The 24829-nt window shown below is 32.0% G+C and overlaps 1 protein-coding gene across 11 annotated transcripts in view; it reads right to left on the bottom strand.

The window, feature by feature from the left end:
- Positions 1 to 816: 816 nt before the first annotated feature.
- LOC126777793 (filamin-A) overlaps positions 817 to 24829 on the bottom strand; it is an 88778-nt gene continuing 64765 nt past the window's right edge. For all 11 annotated transcript variants that reach the window (XM_050500919.1, XM_050500922.1, XM_050500917.1 and 8 more), the window contains 12 exons: positions 24610 to 24712; positions 24075 to 24217; positions 23226 to 23334; positions 22141 to 22305; positions 21032 to 21271; positions 11317 to 11507; positions 9355 to 9510; positions 8712 to 8781; positions 6191 to 6309; positions 4576 to 4672; positions 2576 to 2782; positions 817 to 1911 (listed from right to left, as the gene is read on the bottom strand). In XM_050500919.1, the coding sequence (XP_050356876.1) occupies positions 1727 to 1911; positions 2576 to 2782; positions 4576 to 4672; positions 6191 to 6309; positions 8712 to 8781; positions 9355 to 9510; positions 11317 to 11507; positions 21032 to 21271; positions 22141 to 22305; positions 23226 to 23334; positions 24075 to 24217; positions 24610 to 24712 (1785 nt within the window). In that variant the 3' untranslated portion in view covers positions 817 to 1726. The remainder of the gene's footprint in view (positions 1912 to 2575; positions 2783 to 4575; positions 4673 to 6190; positions 6310 to 8711; positions 8782 to 9354; positions 9511 to 11316; positions 11508 to 21031; positions 21272 to 22140; positions 22306 to 23225; positions 23335 to 24074; positions 24218 to 24609; positions 24713 to 24829) is intronic.

Raw genomic sequence — 24829 nt, 5'->3', positions numbered from 1 at the left:
TATACAAAGTAACCATTGCGTTTGATTTCTTAAAACTTTTTGTGTTTCTTTTAATAAACCCTAGCGCAATCAATGACTTATAATGTGATCAATATGCGGGATAAAATTTTTGAATCAATTATTATTTCTAAATCTTTTATTTGGTTTACTTTCTTTAGAATGCAATTATTTATGCTATAATCATAATTAATTTCTGATATTTTTCTACTAAACCTAATACTGTGACATTTTATTTCATTTAGTTTCATGCGATTTTCATGACACCATTTCGTAAATTTTTTTAGATCACTTTGTAAACATTTAGGTTAGCGGATTATTAAAAATAAAGCTACTTATTACGGATTAAAAAAATATAACAATATATGTAATACACATTTCTTTTGTTTTTCGATACTATACGTTTAACTAGCTATTGCCCGCGGCTTCGTTCGCCGTAAGTATATGGTCTATAAGTATTAGAAATTTTTTTAAGTTATACGCGGGTGAAACCGCGGGCACAAATAATTGACAGAATAACTTTATATTATTCACTTAGTATTATTTTAAAATGTATATATTTAACTTCACCTATTTGTAAGTGTGGGTCAAACTTGACCTATTAGTATGTCTGGGCCCAACCTTGAGACTGAATTTGAAATTACTTCTAACTACGTAACCGCTTGTATTTATTTACAGTTTTAACGCTGGCGACAATACAATACGAGTATATATATTGCTCTTATTTTGTAGAGTTTATTCTAACTTTGTTATTTTTTTTTAAAGTTATCGAAAATTAGACAATAAGAATCAGAAGGTAGATTTGAAGATTAAAAGGCATTTTAACACTTTTCTCATTTTTATTTAGTAAACAGTCGCAAATACATTATTGAATAGGTACTTAAAATAGGTATTTACAAATATAAGGGATCATTCTACCTACGTAGGTAAAATTCATACAGCACAAACCATTCAAAATTAGAAAGCAAAATATCATACTTAAAGAAATATAAAATAAGATGCAATTCATATAAAAATATACAGACGAATCACAGACAAAGATTTTTAGGTAGAGTTAGTAATATTAAAAACGGACAAGAAAAATCAAATGTCTATGATTAGCCTCGATCTAAAGACAATAAGCGAATTACCAACTCTTCTTACGAACTTTTTAAAGAAAAAGACGCAGAAGAATTACATACAAACAGATATAAAGAAACAATGAAAAATTCGCTCAAGTCTTACAGCAATAAATTACATCTTACGACTTAGACTATAAAAGGGAATATTTTGAAATAATACTTTATATGTATTGTCATTTAGTCGCCCTAAAAACTAAACGAGAATCATATAAATTAAAAAAAAAACACTGACATGAGTCGACTAGAACGTTGATATCGAAATAAACATTAATAAAATGCTAATTACGAAAGAAAATTACAATTCGTGACGTAACATAGATAATAAAGACGTAGGAATACAAAAACATAAAAAAAAACACAAAACGATAGTGAATGGCAGAGGACGTTTCAGATCGAAAAGAGATCAATTCCGAAATCAAATAATCCAACAAAATTATGGAAATCTTAATAAATTAAGAACAAATTTAGAAAGCAGCGTATGTAGATTATAACAGCCTAAATTTGGACAAACACGAATACGACTAAATGTAATTTTGAAAACACACAATTTAGATGACTTAATACTAGACGATGGTACAGATGGTGCTACATACGCAGTTTGATTGGATTTAGACTTCCACCTTGTAGGGTGATCCGGGGATGTGGTCGTCCCCCCACTTGACGATAACGATGTACTCTCCCCTGTCCCTGACGACGTACCAGCACTCGTAGTTGTTCTTGCCCTTGTGCTTGAGCTGAACCTCGTCGCAAGGTCCCTTAGGACCGTAGATGCCGACGTACAAGATATTGTTACCTGATGAATATTATTCAAACGATTCATATTCGAAATTTAAATTATAATTAAAGTAAATTTAAATAACAAATTTAAATTTTATTAAAAATCGACTATGTGGCTTATGTGTAAATTAAATAGCTTAGATTCAAATCTAGTTGTGTCGAGATATAAATTTTAAAATTGATTTAAGTTCCATAGTTTTCCTGAGTGTCAATTAAAGATAGTTGAAGGTTAGGAAGTTTAAAATTTAAATTAATTATCAGTGAAAATTTATTCCGAATCTACTTTGATCGACAATTTTAAAGAGCAATACAAGCTTAATTGAAAATGATATAGTTTAAGATTGATTTAATTAAAATGTTATCTTTGATTTAAACTAATTCCTGTGAATACGTAATTAACAATCAAGGAGAATAAAATTGTTTTGGATTGATATGATAGATATATATCAAATTAATAATGATTTTCTGTAATACAACTAAGGAAACAAACTTCAGCAATGACTTCGGTTCTAAATGTTCTAAAATATTTCAAGTACTTGTAGAATCTGTATATTCTGTTTACACTTTCATTGGCATAATCAAAGATTCGTTAATGAAAACTAGTATGTTCTATGATAGGAATTATTGTAGTTAATCGTCTACATTAGATAAAAATACACAGAAGCTAAGTATCAACTCACCGGCATCACCAGCGTGCACCGTAAACTGATTGTGCTTGTTCAGATAAGCCTTCTTCAATCCCATGCCTTTGCTGGTAACCTTCGTGGCATCAGACTTGAAGTGTGGCAGAACTGGACCCTGCTTCTGAGCGCCCTTTGAAACCTTTTGAACAGTTTCCACTGTCACTGAAGATGTCTCTTGCGCACCGATTTCGGCCAGGTTGTCACCTAGAAATAATAATAATAATAATATCCTGGGACATTATTTACACACGGCCATCTAATCCCAAATTAAGCAGAGCTTGTACTATGGAAACCAGACAACTCATATACTACTTTTTTTTTGTAAATACATACTTATATAGATAATTACACCTAGACAGACATGTTCATGCACACAAATGTCTGTTCTGGGTGAGAATCGAACCCACAGCCTTCGGTGTGAAAGGCAAGGTATGTACCAACTATGCCAACCGGCTCGTCAGAATTTTTTTTTTTTTCATTTACTAGACATTCTAGAATTTAATTGTGTTCATTCACAGTTCGGAAATTTTGAAAAACATCTCTATCGCGTTAGAGGCTTTTAACATTGCTAAAGCATTTCCAAACTATGATATAGCTAATTTCTCAATCCATAACGGTAAGGTGTACACATCGGCCTTACGTGTTAACCATAGAAGTAATTTAAGCACATTCAGCAGCTATTTCAGTTAACATATCACATGAAAGTTCAGACATTGTCTTGTAATCTTGCATGCAATAATTACTAATCGGACCCCATTTCCATAACGTACTATTGACAAGACCATCGTTAAAATACTTTTTTATAAATGAAACGTTCACATAACGAATTAATTCAAAAATACTGAAACTTCATTTTTTTGCACTAACGATCTGGTTTGTGATCTTAATTTTTTTTTTAATTTTAAAGTTATATTTATTTACATTTTATATACAGACATTTTTATAAAATACAAAATTAAAATAAAAAGAACAAAATACATATTACAAATTAAAAAAATTAAAAATAAAAATTAAATAACTAAAAAAGTTAAAATTAAAAACCTCTACAATGCGATTGTTTTATTCGCCTTGCAATATTGCCAATTTTGTTTTGTTTATATGTGTGAAGATAAAAATACATTTAACAATTCTAAAGACACGTAGCGATTATTTTGCGAGTTATTTGTAATTATATCATAATTAATAGCATCATATTATTTACTCCGAAACGAATAATTGTAAGTATATTGTTAAAAATATCAAAGGAACTAAACGTAGAATCGATGACGAAAACGTCAATCACGGAGATTCCTCCTCAAGATAGATTTTTTCAATATCATGTTTTTATATATAAATATAAAGTTAACTAATATTATAAATTCGTAATTGTCTGTCAAAATATCAACCAAACCATTGAATTGATTGTGATGAAGTATGGAGATAGCTTCGATCGCTTAAACGTTTAATGTACTTACAATTATTTCCCACGTTCAAATTGGCGAGTAAATTCAGTACATATAATATATCCGGGAAAAGACATTATAAATATGGGTATATTTATAATGCCTTGTTACAGACGAAATCTCATCAAAAATAGAACGTAACAGCCTGTGAATGTCCCACTGCTGGGCTAAAGGCCTCCTCTCCTCTTTTTGAGGAGAAGGTTTGAAACTTATTCCACCACGCTGCTCCAATGCGGGTTGGTAGAATTCACATGTGGCAGAATTTCAGTGAAATTAGACACATGCAGGTTTCCTCACGATGTTTTCCTTCACCGTAAAGCACGAGATGAATTATAATCACAAATTAAGCACATAAAAATTCAGTGGTGCTTGCCCGGGTTTGAACCCACGATCATCGGTTAAGATTCACGCGTTCTTACCACTGGGCCATCTCGGCTTCAAAAATAGAACAGTCAAACCTATTACCGATATACAAGTGACCATTATCGGTTTAATATCGCTAAAAAAAATATTTCCTTATCGCGATTTTTGTTAATAATTTATTTCTAAAATTACCAGTTGCTTCGATTTTGAAAGGCGATCCGACGATGTGATGTCCGTTATACTTCACACTCATGTAGTAGAAGCCAGGAGCCAGAGGTGTGTATCGTACCTGGGAAAAAAAATGATATGAAAACCTTCAAAATCAAAACGGAGCCTTTTGCTCCCTAAATGGTGTAACATTCACAAGTTCAAAATCAAACATTAATGTTATTTTGTTAAAGTTTTGGTTTTCAATTTTATTCAACACAGTTTTTTTTTCTGACAGACTAAAGGGTCGTCCGGATGCAAATTTTGTGTAGCCTTTACCTTTCCAGTTCGTTTGAAATTAAAAAAAAATATGATAACCTAATTAACGTTCAAACATTTAAATATTATATTTTGCGCCCAGTAAATATAAATAAACGTAAGAATAAGAAAAATTATTAATGTTAGACTTACAGCTTTACTTCTTGAGCAGCAATAAACAAATAGTTATTAAAAATAATACTTAAGTGATAATAGTACACTACTAATAATATTCAAGGAAGAAGTACTCCTATCCGCAGACTTTTACAAGCCAATTCAAAAATAAAAACAGTTATAGTATAAAAACGGTAGGCGTTTTTATTCGTAATTTGGTAGATGTATACGAATTGAATAACTACAGAAAGGCCATGTATAACTAATTATTTATATTTATTATTATTTATTTTATATATTCTCTTAAGAAATTATTGTTTTATTTTTCTGAATAAAATAACTATTCGTAATAAGAAAAACTTAAACTTAAGTAATTCTAGAAACATCTAGCCGACACATGAAGCCTTAAGTTATTATGTATACAAGGATCTAAATTCGTGAAAGCTTATAATTCCAAGTAGTAGACAAGTCATCGAGTAGACGTATTCTAAAGCTCTAGAATAATGAAAACGGCAATTATATTTTATAAAAACTATACGCTGAACAAAGAAATACACCAACTTCGCAGAAAATATCAGATGTCTATATACGCCACGGAAATATTAAAGAAATACAAAGTCTAATAAAAAATACAAAGTAACATAAGAAACAGAAACACAGTGAATCAAATATATTATCTAACAAAATATACACCAATTTCGTTAAAGCCTTCGATTCGATATGCCACAGTATTGGAAAGCCCTACAAGAATGCAAAATCTTCTAAGAAACAATTGAGTAACCTGGATAGTAATTGTTTAAAATTAGACTTCATAGAGGCGTAAAATAACTTAAGTCATAACAATATTTTATTTTTTTATGTTAAAATATTATGAAACTAGTCTAAAGGGGTATGTACATAATAGCTTACTAAAGGTAAATAATTTAAAGGATTATTTAATGCGAATGCAGATACTACAAAGAATGAATCAAGAAAACTGAAAAGATTGTTTACTTTAATATAAAACATATATTATATATTATTATTTTTGAATTATTTATTAATATAATATAAAACAACAGCAGCTATATATGTACATATATAGTGATATTATATAATAAAATTTCGGGTATACTTTTTAAGTTTAATTGTTTAGTCGTTTTTTGAGTTAGGTATTTAAATGAAGTATATTTTAAATTTGTTAAAAAAATACATATATAGTTTGTACGATTAATAAGTATTGACCTACCTTATAACCTTCTTCGACTTCAGTGCAGTCCATGGCAACCCTGGAGGGACCATCCATGGTAACTGCCAGGATACCAGCCCCGGCATTGCACGTGTCAATTATCAGGTCAGTTTTAGCACCTGTGAAAAAAATATTGAAAATCATTCGTGATAATCAAATACACAATAAAGTAACTATAGAATTAAATAAGTACTTTTATTTAACTTTCTTTGTTCGTATTTTCATTGTTATAGTCAAAATTTTTAAACTAAATTTTTAACCATTTCCACCGAAAACTATACTAACAAATATATTTCTTCGAGTTAAAAAGGGAGAGCTGTACATTTCGTAGGGAAGAGAGAGAAAGAGAACGATTTATAGAAATTTTTACCTTATCGTTCTACTTTAACTTGAATTCATGTTAAAATATTTTATAATTTTATCAATAATTGAATTTTCATCTTCGTAATTATATTTTATCTGACATCCGAGTACATTTTCAAATATCTTTCATTTAATTAATATTGAATTCGTCTTAGAAATCATAATCTTATCGTATTCTAAGAAACAGAGAAGCATTTAACTTTTTATTAGCCAAATAGATGCATAATTAGACCCACACCTTAAGAGATAAGGAAGTAAGTACTTTATACAGAGGATATATCTAATGACATTACACGATACACGTCTAGCTTTATTATCTACAATCAATATCCTAAAATAAATTAAAACATATATATATATATATTAATTACACGTGTAATTGAAACGTGAATTTTAATTGCATCTGTACATACATACGAGTATATTTCAAATAAATTCTGTTTTAAAAACTTTACGTCCTCGTAATGACGAAATAATTCTGTTTAGTTGCGTTTATGTATTAAATAATCTTGTTTAATTTTAATCGACTAGTCTCCGATCATGGCTCTGTTCGTTATTAGAATGATTAGGCTTCATAGATATTTAAATCTTATTTAAATACCAAACTTGTAACATTTTTAATATTAATTCTAGGAAGACGAGCTGAGACAAATGACCACGCGATGATTTAAGATTTTATTCCCTTGTGCTTATAAATACACTGGCTCACTAACCCTTAAAATCGGAACAGCATTTATTGATGTTTGGCGGTTGAATAATGAGTGGGGTACCCATAATTGTAATATAAATATAAGATCCATTATGTATGAAAAATCACAGAAACTTAATGCAGATCTCCATCGTATATATCTTGTCAGACTTAGCACCAGCTATAGCGAAGCCCCGGTAGAATAATGAGAGGGTGGTGCCTACATTAACTAACACAGAGCCTTATCATCTACACATAAATAATGCATTCCACGATACATATATACAATTGCATATTTAGATAACCCACATCTTCTCTTTTTTGACGACAACGACCATTATTTTATGTTATCATGGTACCATACATCATAAAATCAAAATATACGAATATTTTATTCAGGTACCTTAGGTTAAGTAGGTATTCACGCACTATAGAATTATTTTTCAAAATTAAATTAAATATGAAATAACCAACGGATCGAAATATAGACTAAATACCGATATAAAACCTTCATCATTCATTCATCTGTTTTGTGCCGTCAGCACATCGCCTTTTTAGTTGTACTCCATATTTGGTATGACGAAATCATAACAATTTATTATTAGAATATTATAATACATTAATCAATCAGTCAGTACAGGGTACTCAAACAATTGTGACGTGTCGTAAATAAATATATATTATTCCTTCGGTCTTTGAGTATTGGCTAGCCTCATACCTGGATCCGACTCTCAATATTATATGCCTCAGTATCCCAAGATAGCCTACACGCCAAAGTTTTAAGTTTATAACTATTTATTTTACTGTATCCGAGACACTTTTTTAACTATGTTTATGTAATTTCTCTATTTTTTTTTAAACCAAATATACTCAATAGTAACTCTTTTCTCATGCAATACCATACATATATGTTAATGAAATTCAATCATTATTCTGCATGAAAATCAACTGCTAACTTTTTAACATCTATGTTTTTTTTTATAGTAAAGGTAGGCGGACGAGCATATGGGCCTGATGGTAAGTGACCAACACCCACAGACATTGGCATTGTAAGAAATGATAACCATCGTTTACATTGCCAATGCGCCACCAACCTTGGGAACTAAGATGTTATGTCCCTTGTGCCTGTAATAAAATTATATTCCATTTCATCGAGCAATACAAAGGTTGAAAGTTTATTTGCGTGTTAAGCATCTTGTATTAAAATTAGAAACACGTCTTATAGCTTTCACAGCATATCACAAGTGATTAGTATACTTGTTCTATTTACGTCAAAAGAATCGCAATTGCTATTCAACAGGGAAATGTTTCTAGCACTCATACAACCAGTATACTCATACTATACGAGTTCATTTATTGCATTCGTTCAAGATGTATAATTATTCTTGAGTTCCTAGGTTTAGCTAGTTTTAATCTAGGATTCCAACGTTAGAATACTTATGTTTTAATTTAAGCGGAATGTTAGCCTACCTGTCTTAACACTTCCAAGACCTGGCCCATGCGCGTGAACAGCAGCTGGATCAGCGTCATCTTTACCGACCTATATTAAAACATTACACTTCATATATAGTTATTGTATTTCAGTTATCACTTTATATTTTAAAACGAAGGCACCCTACGCCTATCTGTCTATCTGAAGGCGATAAACTCAAAAACTACCGCACAGATTTTCATAAGATTTTCATTAATGGACGGATTCATGTTGCGATTTAGGTATATAATACATAACGGTTTTGTGGTACATAACGACTTTGCTGGCATCCACGTAAACCAATAGTTATATTATGTATTACAGTATAAGCATTTTATTTAAATCTTTATTTTACCTTTACGAAGCCGGTAACTAGTACTAATATATTTTATAAATTATATAAAAAAGCAACTAGGGAATGGATGGTATGACTAATAGAACCAATTTCTTGCAATTTCAGCTATTGTTAATGCAACTTAAAATGTAAAAAAAATGCACAATTCCATCAAATTTCATATAAGGGAATATGTTTACGTAAGTAAATTAACCTATATTTATATAGACATAAAGAACAATTCTGCTTAACCCAGCAGTTTGACATTTTATAAGATAAGATGTTAATCTCCAAAATAAATAATATACCTTGATTCTGAGAGGAGAGGCTGGGATGTGTACTCCGTTGAACTTCACATTAATGTTATGGACACCGTTCTCTCTGGGCATAAACCTGATGCTGTACTGGTCACCATCGATGTTCTGGATAAAGCAGTCGTCTGTCTTGCCTGATGGGGAGATGACCTGGACGAATTCCATTCGATATTAAGCTTTACAATATTCCTTATTAGACATAATATTCATAAGAGAAATATTGGGTCAAATATATTTTAAATATTATTGTTTTTTTAGATGTAACCAATATCTGGTTATATCAGGTTAATCTTGACTGAAGATTACGGATTCAAACTCGTGAAACCACTTGGTTCTAGTGTGCTTAGTTCACATTTTACAGTTCGTGCTTAGTGGTAAGTACCGATTGGATTCTCAGTTTATTTGTTTAATAGAATTAACTCGATTTTATCAATGTTGCATTTTTCCTAGAGATAAAATTAGCTAATTTCTTATATATAATAATAAGAAACCTATTTAGATCTCTAATGTGTTATAAAATCATAACTCAACAAGAATAAACCTGTAGGATAAATCTTTTTTAGACTTTCTTCTGAATTATGAAACAATGCAACTGTTACCATATTAATTTTTATAACACATCGTGAAACTTCGGCCAGTATTCATCGTACGAAGTTATAAAATATTAAGCTGGACTATGATTTATGCTGCTGAGGGCGGTCACGTGCGGTCAGCCTGTTTTATTACATTTTTTTTCAAAGAAATACGGTATAACACTATTGGGTACAAAAACAAATATTAAATTTAGAATGTTAGCAAAAGAGTTCTTATTTGTTGTTTTTTTTTTTATTATAATGAATGTGCATTATGAAAGCAAAGGGCGATTACACAAGTCCCAAGTGTTTTATAAGACTAGTCCAGAGTTGCGAATGTACGACATTTGTTATCGAATTTGTAAAGTGATAGAGAAAGTTTCGTAGGCTTATTAATAATAATTAGTCACTGGGTCAATGACACTAAGATTTGTACGTTTTACTCGAGATAATTATCTAATAATGTTGATATTTATCGTAATTTTTATCATTAAAAGCAAATTAAATTGTAAATTATATTCAAGAATATTTTAAAGCACTTAAAAGAAAAAGTAATATAGGTAAAAAACAGTTTTCAAATAGCTATGAATTGATATGAAATATAGTATTATGTTTTTAAAAGGACAGTTATAGTATCTTTGGATTATCAAATAAAAGAACAATTGTTAAGCGATGTTACGCCAAACGTAACGCGGGTCCATCTATCATAAATCTTTAATAATATGACGGCCTGGACGGATATCATGTTCACACGATAAATCAAATTGACCCTCGCTTATTGGCAAACATATTGTCCGATGAATGGGGATTCGCGGACTCTATACAGATAACAGAAAATTTTAAATATGGATTTGTTATATTGACAATAGTTTATTTTTTCTATCGTTAGATATTTAGCGCTGTTCAAGTATTGTATTGTTAACATTCTCTTAAGATATAGACATAACATATGTTCATATTGTCTCCTCAAACATGCAACGAATATTTTATCAAAGATAACATGATCAACAATTAAGAAGTTTTATTATATAAAGATATTATCTATCTTACTGTGAAATTTTTATTTCAAAAATCATTGCGTATTTAACTATTTTTGAATCTCGTGTCTTATATATATTTTTTATATATGATATTGTATGCTTTTAAATATATATTTCTTGCTAGTTCTTTTTAGAGCGAACTTTTAGAAATGTAGGTTAACTTGACAATAAAAGAATACGTGTTTAAGTTTAAATTAAGTAAACTACACCGACGGTCATCAAACACAATCAGTAGCGGGATCGTTTATTGCAATGGTTCTTAGAAATAAGTTGAAGAATTAGATCCAGCCCTTATGTTGAAAAGTTTGGAGAACCATATTCAACATAATTAATTGGCTACTTACCCTGCCATCCAAGCTGCCCTTAGCGCCATTGAGCCTTATGTAGAACTGTGTAGGTTTGTCTACTTGAGCTGAATCCGGGAACTGAGCTACTTCCAGAAGATGCGCGTCGCCTACAGCTGGAGAGATGTACACCTTGAAGGGTGAGTCTGGGATGTGCTGCTCGTTGAACTTTAGCCCGATTCGGTATTCACCTGTGTAACGTAAATCATAGTTATTTATATTTTTTTTAATAATTAATTAATTTATTATTAATTAATTTATTTAATAAATAATTAAAAATTAAATAATTTATATATTTTTTAAATTTTACTAATACAATCTGTAGCTTTCTAATAATTTGACTTTTGTTTTTTTTTCTTCAACTGTTTGAACTTTATTGTAAATATTAGATATACAATATACATATATATTATTCGTCTAAATTTTGTTATATACTATATATTTTGTTATATATTTTGAAATCACAGACAGACACTTATTTATATGTATAAATTTAATTAGCTTACTCTTATTTTTATATTGTTTTTCCGTTGTCTAAATATTATTGTATTGCAAAGAGTTTAATATATTTTTATGTTACAGTTAGGCGGACGGACAAATGGGCCACCTGATGTTAAGTGGTCACCACCGTCCATAGACATTGGCGATATAAGAAGTAATAACAATTCCTTACATTGCCAATGTGCCACCGACCTTGGGAACAAAGATGTTATGTTCCTTGTGCCTGTTGTTACACTGGCTTACCCATCCTTCAAACCAAGGCAACAATACTAATTATAGCTGTTTAGAGATAGAATATCTAATGAGTACCTACCCAGAAGCCCTACCTAGAAATAATATACAATGTTTAATTTCATTTCAAATTAATTATTTCATAATTATTTTTTATAATTATGCGGCAAGTCTTTGATGTTTAATTTTAAATACAGGATCTTGTTCTCATAAAAGCACGTTCTTAAGTTACATTAAGCTAGAATCGATCGTATCTTAAGTACATTACAATTTACATGTAATTTCGCAAATATTAATTAATTTTACAATATAACTGAATAACTTAATAATTACTAAAGAGGCCATTCATATCTAAGTGATTCAAGTTTCGAATAACATTAAATAAGCTATTAAGATTAATTTATTTCTACCATCCAATTGGTCAATGACTAGTTGGATTCTTAAAATTAATCAATTTCTAAATTAAAAAAAAATATATTTTTCTATATAAGCTTAAGGAATTTAACGGATTTTTTAAGACAGTTAAATGCTTAGTGACATAATTATATTTTAAGATTAATATTATATTTGTATAACATCTTAAGGATGCTGTGGCTGAACTCAAAGTCATTGGTACAACAAAAATGTGTACATCTTCAAAAATAAATAAATTTGTTCGACGATGTTCTAGAACAAAAAAAATAGACAGAGAGACATCACTAAAAACAAGTTGTAACAAATTAATTTATATTTTATTACAAGAAAAAAAAATCAAACGCATGTTACTTCTAACTCGACCCCTTCCCCACATGTCCTATAAATTTTCTGTCTTATCTAAAAAACCGACAAAATTGGTAAAAAACCGTACAAAAACGCGATTTGAATTGCAAGAAAGGAGGTTTTTACGGAGGAGACGTCACTCAATCTGAATAACCGACTAACGACGGCGGCCATTTCTCTTCTGTGCTACTTGTGGAAATTTAAATTTTTCTCGAATAGTTTTTTATGTATGAACATTCAAACTTCGTGGAGGGCATATTGTTACAGATTTATTTACATGAGAGAATTGTTTTTTGTTGTGCTTTTCATTGATTGGACAAAAAATAATCTTGCGTTTTTTTTTTTCGATCATGCCGTATTTGGTACTTTCAACTAGTTTCGGGATCAGTGATCCTGTATTCGTTAGTAAGTTAAATACGAGTTTATTTTCCATTTAAAAAAAAGAAAACAATGTATAAATTAATAAATTAACGAACTATATAGTTAGTTAAGATATTCCTTGATCCCTACAAGAAAAAACAAAAGGCGCGCGCGCTAATTAAAAAAAAACTGCCATTTTATTGTTGAACAGAAAGGTAAAGTAATTAATACATTATTGGCGCGACTTGTGATTTGTTGAATGTGTTACATTGTGTTATTTGGATTTTTGAGAGTAATTGAGTGAGTAATTTACATCAATTTGTATGATTTGGTGTTCTATTTTTAAAAAGACCATTCGTTATTGTAACAATAATTTCACTTTTTAATATAGTGATTTTAATACAGAAAAGTAGTATATGTAGTATATCAGTTGTCTGGTTTCCATAGTATGAGCTCTGCTTAGTTCGGGATCAGATGGTCTTGTGTGTATAATATCCCAGGATATTATAAAATTTTAAAAATAAAACAGCCCGTTACTAATATGTCTTAACCGAACACAGTGGCACACGACCCAAATCACAAATAATGATGTAGCCCTCATGCAAAGCGGAGGTATTGACATGTTACGGGTTCGATGTCCCGGCCGCTTCCTCTTGTTTCTTATTATACTTTCGGTTTAAAAAAACCATCCCGCTTTTTGCTACATCGCAGGTGAAATTTACATCTTTCTGGATTAGGAAATAGTATATTTATTATATTCAATCTGTCATATTCACAAACTTATAAGAATTTAATTAATTAATCTAATTCGTGAATTAAAATCAACGATTTTCTAATATCATAAGTGTTCCTTTTTATTTTAAGAACATATCTATATAAGATTATTTTTTTTATAGAATAGGAAGGTGGACGAGCATATGGGCCACCTGATGGTAAGTGGTCACCAAACGCCCTTAGACACTGGCATTGTAAGAAATGTCAACCATCGCTTACATATCCAATGCGCCACCAACCTTGGGAACTAAGATTTTATGTCCATTGTGCCTGTAATTACACTGGCTCACTCACCCTTCAAACCGGAACACAACAATATTGTATAACAATAAGTAATGTTATACAAGAGTTCTAAGCGAACTATTCAATCTTTAATACTATGTAATATTGTGAGTGCATATTTTTATCTTGATCTTATAAGAATTGTCATCTTATTAATGAAAATGCTTATAAGTTCAATAGAACTGAAACGTATTATCTACAAAGTATGTAGCACAGATAATTGTTTGTAATTTTATTGACTGAATATAACTAATTTACTATATATATATATATATATATATATATATATATATATACTTATATATATATATATATATATATATTTAATAGTGTTTTTACTTGGCTGTACAGATTTGTGCAAACCCGTCTAAGTACGGTACACCATATTATCAGATTTTCTACCGCTTAATAGTAAAATTGTTGGGTTTCGGTTTTAAGGGTGTAAATACACGAGGGAGATAAAAGCTTAGTTCCCAAGGTTGATGGCGCATTGGTAATGAAAGGAACGGTTATTTTCTTACAGCGTGAATGTCTATGTGCGATTGTGATCACTTACCCGGTGATCCATTTGCACGCACGCCTGCCTGTTTTATAATATATATGTATATGCAGTAACATAAATTTATACTTTTTAACCGTAACAGCCTGTGAATGTCCCACTGCAGGGCTAAAGGCCTCCTCTCCTCTTTTTGAGGAGAAGGTTTGGAGCTTTTTCCACCACGCTGCTCCAATGCGGGTTGGTAGAATTCACATGTGGCAGAATTTCAGTGAAATTAGACACAGGTTTCCTCACGATGTTTTCCTTCACCGTAAAGCACGAGATGAATTATAATCACAAATTAAGCACATGAAAATTCAGTGGTGCCTACCCGGGTTTGAACCCACGATCATCGGTTAAGATTCACGCGTTCTTACCACCGGGCCATCTCGGCTTTTTACTTTTTAAGCACTTCATTAATTAATTCACATATAATATTGAATTATATAAATAATAAATAATATCCTGGGACATTATACACACACGGCCATCAGATCCCAAAATGAGCCGAGCTTGTACTATAGAAACCTGACAACTGATATACTACATATAGTACTTTTCTTTTGCAAATACATACTTATATAGAAAATTACACCCAGACTCAGGACAACCAGACATGTTCATGCACACAAATGCTTGTTCCGGTTGGTGACCACCAACCACGCCAACCGGCCCGTCCAAATGGCCAATTGTAAGTAATATTTAACATATATCTTCTGTCTTTGTGCACTACAATACCACATGGCGAGAATAGCCGCTATGGACGAAATCGGTCAAGACGTCACCTTCATCATCATACCTACTAAATAGTATAATATGTATATATATAATAAAACAGGTATATAATACTTTCTATGTTTATAATGTACGATTTTTATCAAGTTAGAAGACCGGGAGATAGTGACATATAAATACCAGTTATTTGTTACAAGTGCAGCGACTTCAAGAGTCGAATTATATCATGAATGAAACAAAAATTATGGTCAAGAGGCTGGCTAAATTAAATTAATTGCGGCTTCTAATTTCCTACTCATTTTTTTCCGGCAAATAAAAAATAAACGGCGCTCGTGAAATGTCATTCTTTTGCCATACCGTAGTTATATAATAATGTCTAAATAATGTATTTATTCAGGGATGTAATATCTTAGATACTATAATATAATAGGTGTAAACAATGGATAATATTACATACAATGTCAAATTCTATAGTCCGAGGTGACTTTTTTATAGTATAGGATGATCATTTGGGCCGCCTGATGGTAAGTGGTCACCAACGCCCATAGACATTGGCATTGTAAGAAATATTAACCATCGCTTAAATCGCCAATGCGCCAACAACCTTGGGAACTGAGATGTTATGTCTCTTGTGACAGTAATTACACTGGTTCACTCACCCTTCAAACCGAAACACAACAATACCAAGTACGGTTGTTTTGTGGAAAACCTACCCAGACGAGCTTGCACTAAGCGCTACCACCAGTAAAAACTTGACATAAAGTAGCCAATTAAGTCTGCCCAGTTCTAAATAATAATAAAAATAATTACAGAATTAGCTAATAATCATTTAAGATTATCGGCGACCATTGGCAGTTTATAAAGAATTCGTCCCCAGAAATGTTCGTATAAATGAATGAGTAAGATGAATTCAACCTCTTTGATGCCCCGATGCGCCCGCGCCGTGCCCGACTTTAAAGCCTTTTTTATCTTTTTCATAGAAATGTTAAAAAGAAAGTTTAGTTTATTTTTTGTTTTTTTTTTATTTTTGATCGGTCGAAGGAGTGTAAGACTTGGAATATTATTGACGTTTATCGTTTAGATCAAATATTTGTTGGAGTAAAAGAGTTAGAATAATATTGACATTTATTGTATAGATCAAATACTTCATTTTTGCTGTGGAAAATATTGTTTATTTATAAATTAACTTTCTCGAATGAGCCGCGAATTGATGTTATTTTTTGTTATCGGTGTTCATGTGCTCCCTTATAAGTAACAATCAATTAGTTTTATATCAGTATTTGAATACCTTGAAAATTTACAGACTTTTCAATAAATTATGTAACAAAATATATCATATATATTGTTACATAATAGAGATAGAACATAGGGCTTGGCACTGTACTTCTCGCTAGATCATAAACTGTATTAAAGAGTAACAGCCCCGTTCCCCTTTTTGTGCAACAAAATCATTACGTACAATATGTTTTCTCTTTAATAATTAAATATCAACAAGAATATGTGTGTGTGTTTGAGTATGTGTGTGTAATAAAAAATATAAGAAGAATTGTATTCAAACATTTTGTGAAATAAATCGTCTATTTTCATCATATTTCACTATAATTACCTAATACAAAAAAAAGATTGTTTTCATTAGAGATTATTAAAACTTTAATAAGATAATTTATTCATTCTAAATTTGTATAAAGATACAATGAAAGAAAAAAAGTAATTAATGACTAATAAATTAATTATCAAAAGCAGTTTATCATCGAGACATAAAACTTGAAGTTGAAGTTCATTTCGCTGGCACTTCGCAAGCTCTTTTTATAATTTTCACTTCTCCCTTAATTACACTTCATTGTAACACCTCTATCTTTAACTCCAACCAATCGAGTCGTGAAATTCGTCATTCTTTTTAATATACCTAAACAAGTAAATATAATAAACGTTTTTTGGGATAACACGAACGCGTTTCTCTTTAAATGGACTGATACATTTTTACACTTTCCACGCTCAAAAACAACGCGACGGCTTGCGTAACTATAAACATATTTCGAGTACGTTATGATCGCATTATAAAATGACTAGCGGCTTACCCACGGTTTCGCTTGCATCATTTCAGAATTGCTAAATAACACGTTGCATAGCTATCGTAGAAAATGAATTTTCATAGAAACTTTCGTTTCCTTTATCACTTGAGCGTTTAATTTTCAAAAATCCATTATTAGTGCTAACCTACTGTGTATAAGGAATTCGTATGTAAATTTTCAAGATGATAGCCCCGGTAGTTTCACCTGTGCTTTGATATGTCAGTCAGACAGTTATTTGTATAGATTAAACGTTCGTCCAATTAAATTAATTGCATAAGACAATAATAACGAAAACAAAAACATATAGAGAATATAATCCATAAACAAACTGAACACAACGAAGTCATTATATCATCAAATAACTAAGAAATTTCTATTCGCTATACACTTATGAAGTATCCGCCAACAAAAAGGTACCGCTTCTTTGTCGGATGCGTGCGTGTTTTTTTGTCTAAGCGAACACAATGGACCCGGACAAATTTAGTTTAGAAGCGGAATTCCTTGCCACTGGTGTTTAAGAGTCATTTTAATTGACCGCCGGTCGAATATTATGGCGAGAAAAAAGTCACAGAACCACTGGAGAGGAGACATCGCACTATGATGGAATGTCACGTCCGAACGGGTTCAGAATTCAATTCGGGATACGGAATATTTTAACTGGCTACTGTGTTGCGCGACATTTTTAGGGATATCTTCGTTTGTTATTAATATTTCTACTATCTTAATACATAGTAACACGCTATAATATATTTATGGTGTCGTGGCTTATAGTATGTAAGAAACAGTTAATATTTCTTACAGAACCAACATCTATGGGCGGTAGTGACCACTTACCATAATGTGGCCTTCCAGCCAATCTTATACATTAAAAAGAAAGCAAGAAATAACAAGGTCCTGGTTTCTAATTCCGGGCTAAAAGATCTGTTTAATTGTTAGCGAGAAATACTCAGTAGAAGCCTGGATTTGGGTCGTGCTTCACTTCTGCCCGTTATCACAAAGGTCGTCATATCGCCGTCCCATCGGATTGTAATAACATAATATGGGAGTAGTGAATGCACTTGTCCGAGCCCACATTTTCGTTATATACTTTATCTGCGTATTTTGCTAATTTTTAATTTGGTCAAGATCAAATCCAATATAGCGGACGTTATTATTATTCATATACAATATATATTATCAATAAGGTAGTATCGAAATAACAGCTGCAGGCAATAATGAAATTATATATATATATATATATATATATATAGTAAGAGCATTAGTTGTATGTATTTACTGAAATAAAGTAACAACTTAAAAACAAACACCTACTACTGGAGTATTGTTATGTAATGACTATTATAATGGATTCCAATGTCAAGTTGTAAATTAGGGAAACCCGATATTGTCTAAGTTTGTTGTTTACATGAAACATAAGTTGTTTTTATAAAAAAATACAACCACGCAGCTTTAAATTGTTTAATATCTTACTCATACATTTATAAAAGATCAATGTCTTGACTTACTATCGTCGAATTGAAAAGCACCTTCATTTCTTAATGTTAGGCACAGCCGCACTCGACTAGGATTTAGAGAAATTAAAAATTTACGGGAGTGCTTCTTATCTTATCTTATCTTTACTAGGTATAATTATTTTTAGTATATCATAACAAATAAATATGGTCTTATAAGGTTTAGGATGGATATAGATAATATTATTTTATTGTATTAAAAATATCGAAAGTTCTACTATTACAATTTGTTTTTTAAATTATCATTAAAACGCCATTTTTAAACTGCCTATACCTATTTAATGTCAATTTGAATAAAGAACATTAATTTAAATGTATTCGTATATAGTGATTGAATTTAATTATAGAAAACAAATTCGTTACGGTTTTACAATATACAAGTAAACATCAAATTCACTTCATATTATTTTAAGACCTGCAGCAATAAAAATAATATTCAAAGAATCTTAATTTGTGTTAAATACAATAATATAAAAACACAAAAATGTAGTTTACAAGAAAGGAATTTTCGAGGAATCGAGCACTTAAATTACATTATGAACTCAAAATGCCATTAGTGTGTGTATTAAATACTCTTTAGTTATATGCAAACGAGGAAATTAGCAAGCCTAATATTATCATTCCCTCGCGATTTAAACAGTGATTATTTGCAGCTGACGTCCCGGTAATTGTCACAAACTGTATTTAAATTGCATAATTCATTAAATATTACTAAGCAGCACTGGACCATGCCATAGACAAAAAAATCTATTGTCTTTAATCACCTATACAAACGTCAACGTTCGAAAAAGTAAAATTAAGTTTTAAACAATGCACCCAATGATTGGAGCAATTATAAATGGATTAACATTTAAAAATGTCTTCATAAAATTACCGCGCAAAACCCGAACTCCTGCCAAAGAGTTATGACTGACATTAGCAAAAACGTATATCGTAAATTCGCGTAATCACTGACCGAAAACGCGACAGCTATTATCACGTTTAAAAAAAGAAGCTGGAGATGCTAGTCGTTTTAAAAAAAAAGAAAAACAATTTAAAAAATCGATCTGTCAAAATGGTTCGCGGTAAATTTCGCCGCGGCCGCGGTCAAGCCGGCCGGCATTGGTCCGCCGGCCGGGGGGCGTGGTCGGCAATCGTATAAGGAACAAGTCCGGCGATTTATTTATGAAGTGCATTTCAGTGTTTATGTGGTTTTTTATAGTGTACAGTTCAGTGTGGCTCCGCGGGGGCGGCAGGCCATTTGACTTGCTGATCCGGGGACGATAAAGCGCCTCGGAATGAATTATTCGTCTCCGTGTTATTGTTGACTAGTTCCAACATAACCTGATCGGTCTAGCATTTGAAAACTTATACATAATCTATTTAACTTTAAATGTCGATATTATCTTTTTTAATTTATTGTTGAATTTTTGTATGTTAAAAAAATTTAAAGATATTTCCAATACATTATTAATATTACATCTTAATATTCATGAGCATTCATACAATATAAAAATGTTTTTAATCTTAAATTCCGTATACGACTTATACGGCCTTATTTTATAAACGTTGTTGAGCGGGTGTTTAGTTACTTTGATTTCTCTCTTTCTATCATCATTGATTTGACATTTGAAAGAAGAACACGTAGCTTTGTTTAACTACTCATCCAATAAACAAAGTGTACAGCCGTTAATCTTTTTATTATGACTACACCTTATAATATTTGTTATTCTATAATACAAACTAAACTTTTACTGTAGTAACGCCTTGGCCACTATTGACAGTTAATTTTTTTTAATTGCTATATTTCAGTTTGAAAAGCGAGTGAGCCAGTGTAATTAAAAACACAAGAGTCGTTTTAGATTCCATGGTAATTTTGACACTTCCGTTAGTACATGTCTATCTGATGGCTCATTTATCTACCTTCTTATAACAATTTTTTTTTTTATATATGAACCAAAATACAAACTAACCTGGCTCATCCACTTTATAAGACACGTCACACGATCCGTCCCTCCTGTCCTTGAAGTCGATCTCAGCTTTGCTGGGACCCTCCAGCGAGATGGCGAGTTGTCCAGCTCCCGCTTCCCTGGTCCACACGTTGAACTCATTGAAGCGGCCAGCTTCTCCCCTCTCCAGGCCAGCACCGCCGGCCTTCACTAAATGGGACCCTGAATCCCGAAGGGGACCAACGGTGAACTGGAAGGGGGATCCTGGAATGTGGTTATTAAATCATTATCAATTTTAATTAATCGATCTTTGAACTCAAGTCTACAAATTCTTATGTTTGAGTTTTTTTACCTTTAATGATATATAATATGTAATGAAAATACATATTAATTAAATAATTAATATTCAGTTAGATTTCTTTATCCATTCAACAGCGTACTTAGAAAAAAAAGACGCGCGCTAATTTCAAGTCGCCATTTTGTTTGTGGACAGAAATGTAAAGTAATTAATACATTATTGGCGCGACTTGTGATTTGTTGAATGTATTCGATTATGTTATTTGGTGTTCTATTTATATAAAAACTAATTCGAGGCGACTATGAAAACAATTTCAATTCTGGATGCTAAATATACATTATTAATATATTCTTATTAGGATTAAAAAAGTTGTGAAATGACTTATCTAAAAAGAAATAAAAAATATATTTGTTTCAACAGTTTTTAGGAACGATTTTTTTTAATTTAAAATCATAATATACTTTAATTAACTGGCCACTTGGCACTTTCATCATTTTCATTATTAAGTTAAGCTTTGAAACCCCCCTAACCTACAGGAGCAACACAGTGGACACTTGAAGCATAACTTTAAGTTGAGTCCCACAAATTACCTATATGGGTAAATTTTCATATGAAACTTTTACCTAGCTGTAAAATACCTATATTATTTGAAAGAGTTGCTTTCTCGTTGCTGGCTTTAAATGTTATAGATCCCGAGATTACAGGTTCGAATCCTGAGCCATTTCGTTAAGCAACTGAAACTATTGGATTATTCTGTATATAAAATTAATCAATGGTATCTCGGAGTTAGGAAGACCAGGGTTTGGTTACGAGAACGTTCAAAATCAAAACTTACCAGGAATATGGATTTCCCTGTACTTGACGGACACTGTGTGCACGCCCAGCTCCTTGGGCACGAAGTGGACAGAGTAGAGACCATCTTCCACCTCCTGGATCTCAGCGTCCTCTGACACGCCGCCTGGACTGGTGACCGTCGCTGCCAAGTCGAAAGACGTGATGCCTGGGGAAAATCGATGTTTATATTAAATATATTGATTCATGTAATTTTCATGACTTTTTCAGTTCATATTTATCCGGGTCATATTTATTAGTTTTTTTAAAAAAAATAGCGATTTAAATAATTCACAAAGTATTATATGAATACAGCTATCGTTTATGTTTTATTTAAATATATTAACTAAGCTAAAGAAGTAGTTGCAAGTACACAAATTATAATTTGTGAATACTTTACACAATTAAGACGGCCAATTAAAACGTGTAATAATTTGACTCTCAACCAAGAATAATAATTATAAATAAATTTAAATAAAAAGAATGTAAATATAAAGAATGTGGTCGATTATAATTTAAAGGCAATCAATCGTGTAATGAACTATGAATACAAGTCAACCGACTGATTTCAATCAATCAATAATTCATTTAAGGATCACGTTCACAATTATCGAGATCATGACAATACGAGTATAATAGCTCTAAATAGATATAATGAGAAATATTACTGGTGGTAGAGCTTTGTGCAAGCTCGTCTGTGTAGGTACCACCCACTCATCAGATATTCTACCGCAAAACAGCAGTACTTGATATTGTTGTGTTCCGGTTTGAAGTGAGTGAGCCAGTGTAATTACAGACACAAGGGACATAAAATCTTAGTTCCCAAGGTCGGTGGCGCATTGGTAATGTAAGCGATGGTTAACATTTCTTACAATGCCAATGTCTATGGGCGTTGCTGACCACTTATCATCAGGTGGCCCATATGCTCCGCCTTCCTATTCTATAAAAATAAAAATAAATAAATAAAAAATGTTAACTAATACTACAAATGCGAAAGTAACTCTGTCCATATGACTTTCACGGCTAAGCCACTAAACGGAATTGAATTGAATTTTAAGGGAGGACATGAACAAGGAGGAGTCAACTGACCAGGCATCTTGAAGGTGAGCTTGCAGTTGGTGCCGACCTCGGTGAGCGGCGCGGGGTCGCGGTGGCGCTGGATCTTCTCGCGCTGGCGGTTGCTGCCCTCGCCCGACACCTGCGGACACACTCACTCTCATTAATAACAATAATATCCTCCAAACCGGCTTCGGCCATGGCGACCAATCTCAAGATGGATTAGCTAACTGCGCAGGAGATATTATAGTGCACAAGTGTGTGCGCAAACACTGGTGGACTCTCTTTTCCCTAGCTCTAATAATCCGATGGAACGGCAATCCGATACGACCGGAAAAAGTTCAGGCGCAGGACCAAAGGCTTTAGGTGCTTTCCGAGGCACAAAAGTGAAAAACACTTCCAACTTCCAGACTCCGGGGTGCTACTGAAAATTTTCTGACAAAAAAACCCAATAATTTCTTATTGGCCCGACGTGGGAATTGAACCCAGGACCTTTGAGTCGGTGGCCTTACATATATACATATATACTAGACCAACGAGACAGTCAAACTCTCCACTCTCATTATTACATATTATTTAAAGTACTGTTTGTAACTATTATTAAAACAATTCATTACAAGTGTTAAGTTTTCGCGGTTTTTATAAATACGGAAATCTAGGATGACTATATCGTATTGGGATACCCTCTTACGAAGGTCCAAGGATAAAGGAAATAACTGGATAACTACAGAAATATAGTCATAGCAATAGTTCTTAGTCTTAAGATATAGGCTCTTTCCAGTAAACCAGTTCGCCAATTAAAATTATTTCTATTAAACGATCTTATTATTTTTGATCAACATGTTTTGTGACTTAGAAATTTCAGAAATCGATTTGACATACCTTAACTGTGAATGGGGATCCTTCGACATGATGGTCAGCAAACTTAAGGTTGACGATGTAGTAGCCGGGTTCTGTTGGCCTGTAGCTGATGGCTAACACACCATCTGTGCTGTCCGCGCACTGAATCTCAGCCTTACTTGGACCTAAACAAATTATTATGCTCGTATGAATATAAAAAAGTTATAATTAACATTTAAAAAATAAAGTAGCAGCCAGTAACTACCCTACTACTGGGCATAGACCCTCTTTTCGACCACCACGGAGCTCCTATTCGAGTTCGAGGATACACATGTGACAGAATATCATTCGACTCAAACAAGATTCTTCAGAAGGTTTACTTCACTAGCGAATAATATAAATAAGATAAGATAAATAACAAACACAAAATATGCACATAAAAACTCAGGGCCTTTGGGAACGCGCGTAGAACCACAATCTTCAGTTAAGATTCACTAAGCGCATTGATAGCCCAGTATGTTTAGTGAATCAGCATTTATTTCGAGTTATTCAAAATTAATAAAACATGAAAGCACACCTTCGATGGACAGTGAGAGACCACCGTAACCCGCATTTCTCGTATCAACAGTAAAGGTGTTCTCGCCTTGAGTCTTGCCTTCTTTCAAGGCTGTTCCAGAAACCTAGAAAAATATAGATGATTTTAAATGATTCATATAGGTGATGAAGATAGGGAAGTTTGAAGTAAACATTTGATACAAGAAAATATCAGCTGTAATATAATTGGGGCAGGACCGTGA

This window comes from Nymphalis io, chromosome 24, assembly GCF_905147045.1.
Source record: "Nymphalis io chromosome 24, ilAglIoxx1.1, whole genome shotgun sequence".
NCBI lineage: Eukaryota > Metazoa > Arthropoda > Insecta > Lepidoptera > Nymphalidae > Nymphalis > Nymphalis io.
Note: the sequence above shows the minus strand (reverse complement) of the source record. Positions and strands in the feature narration are given on the sequence as shown.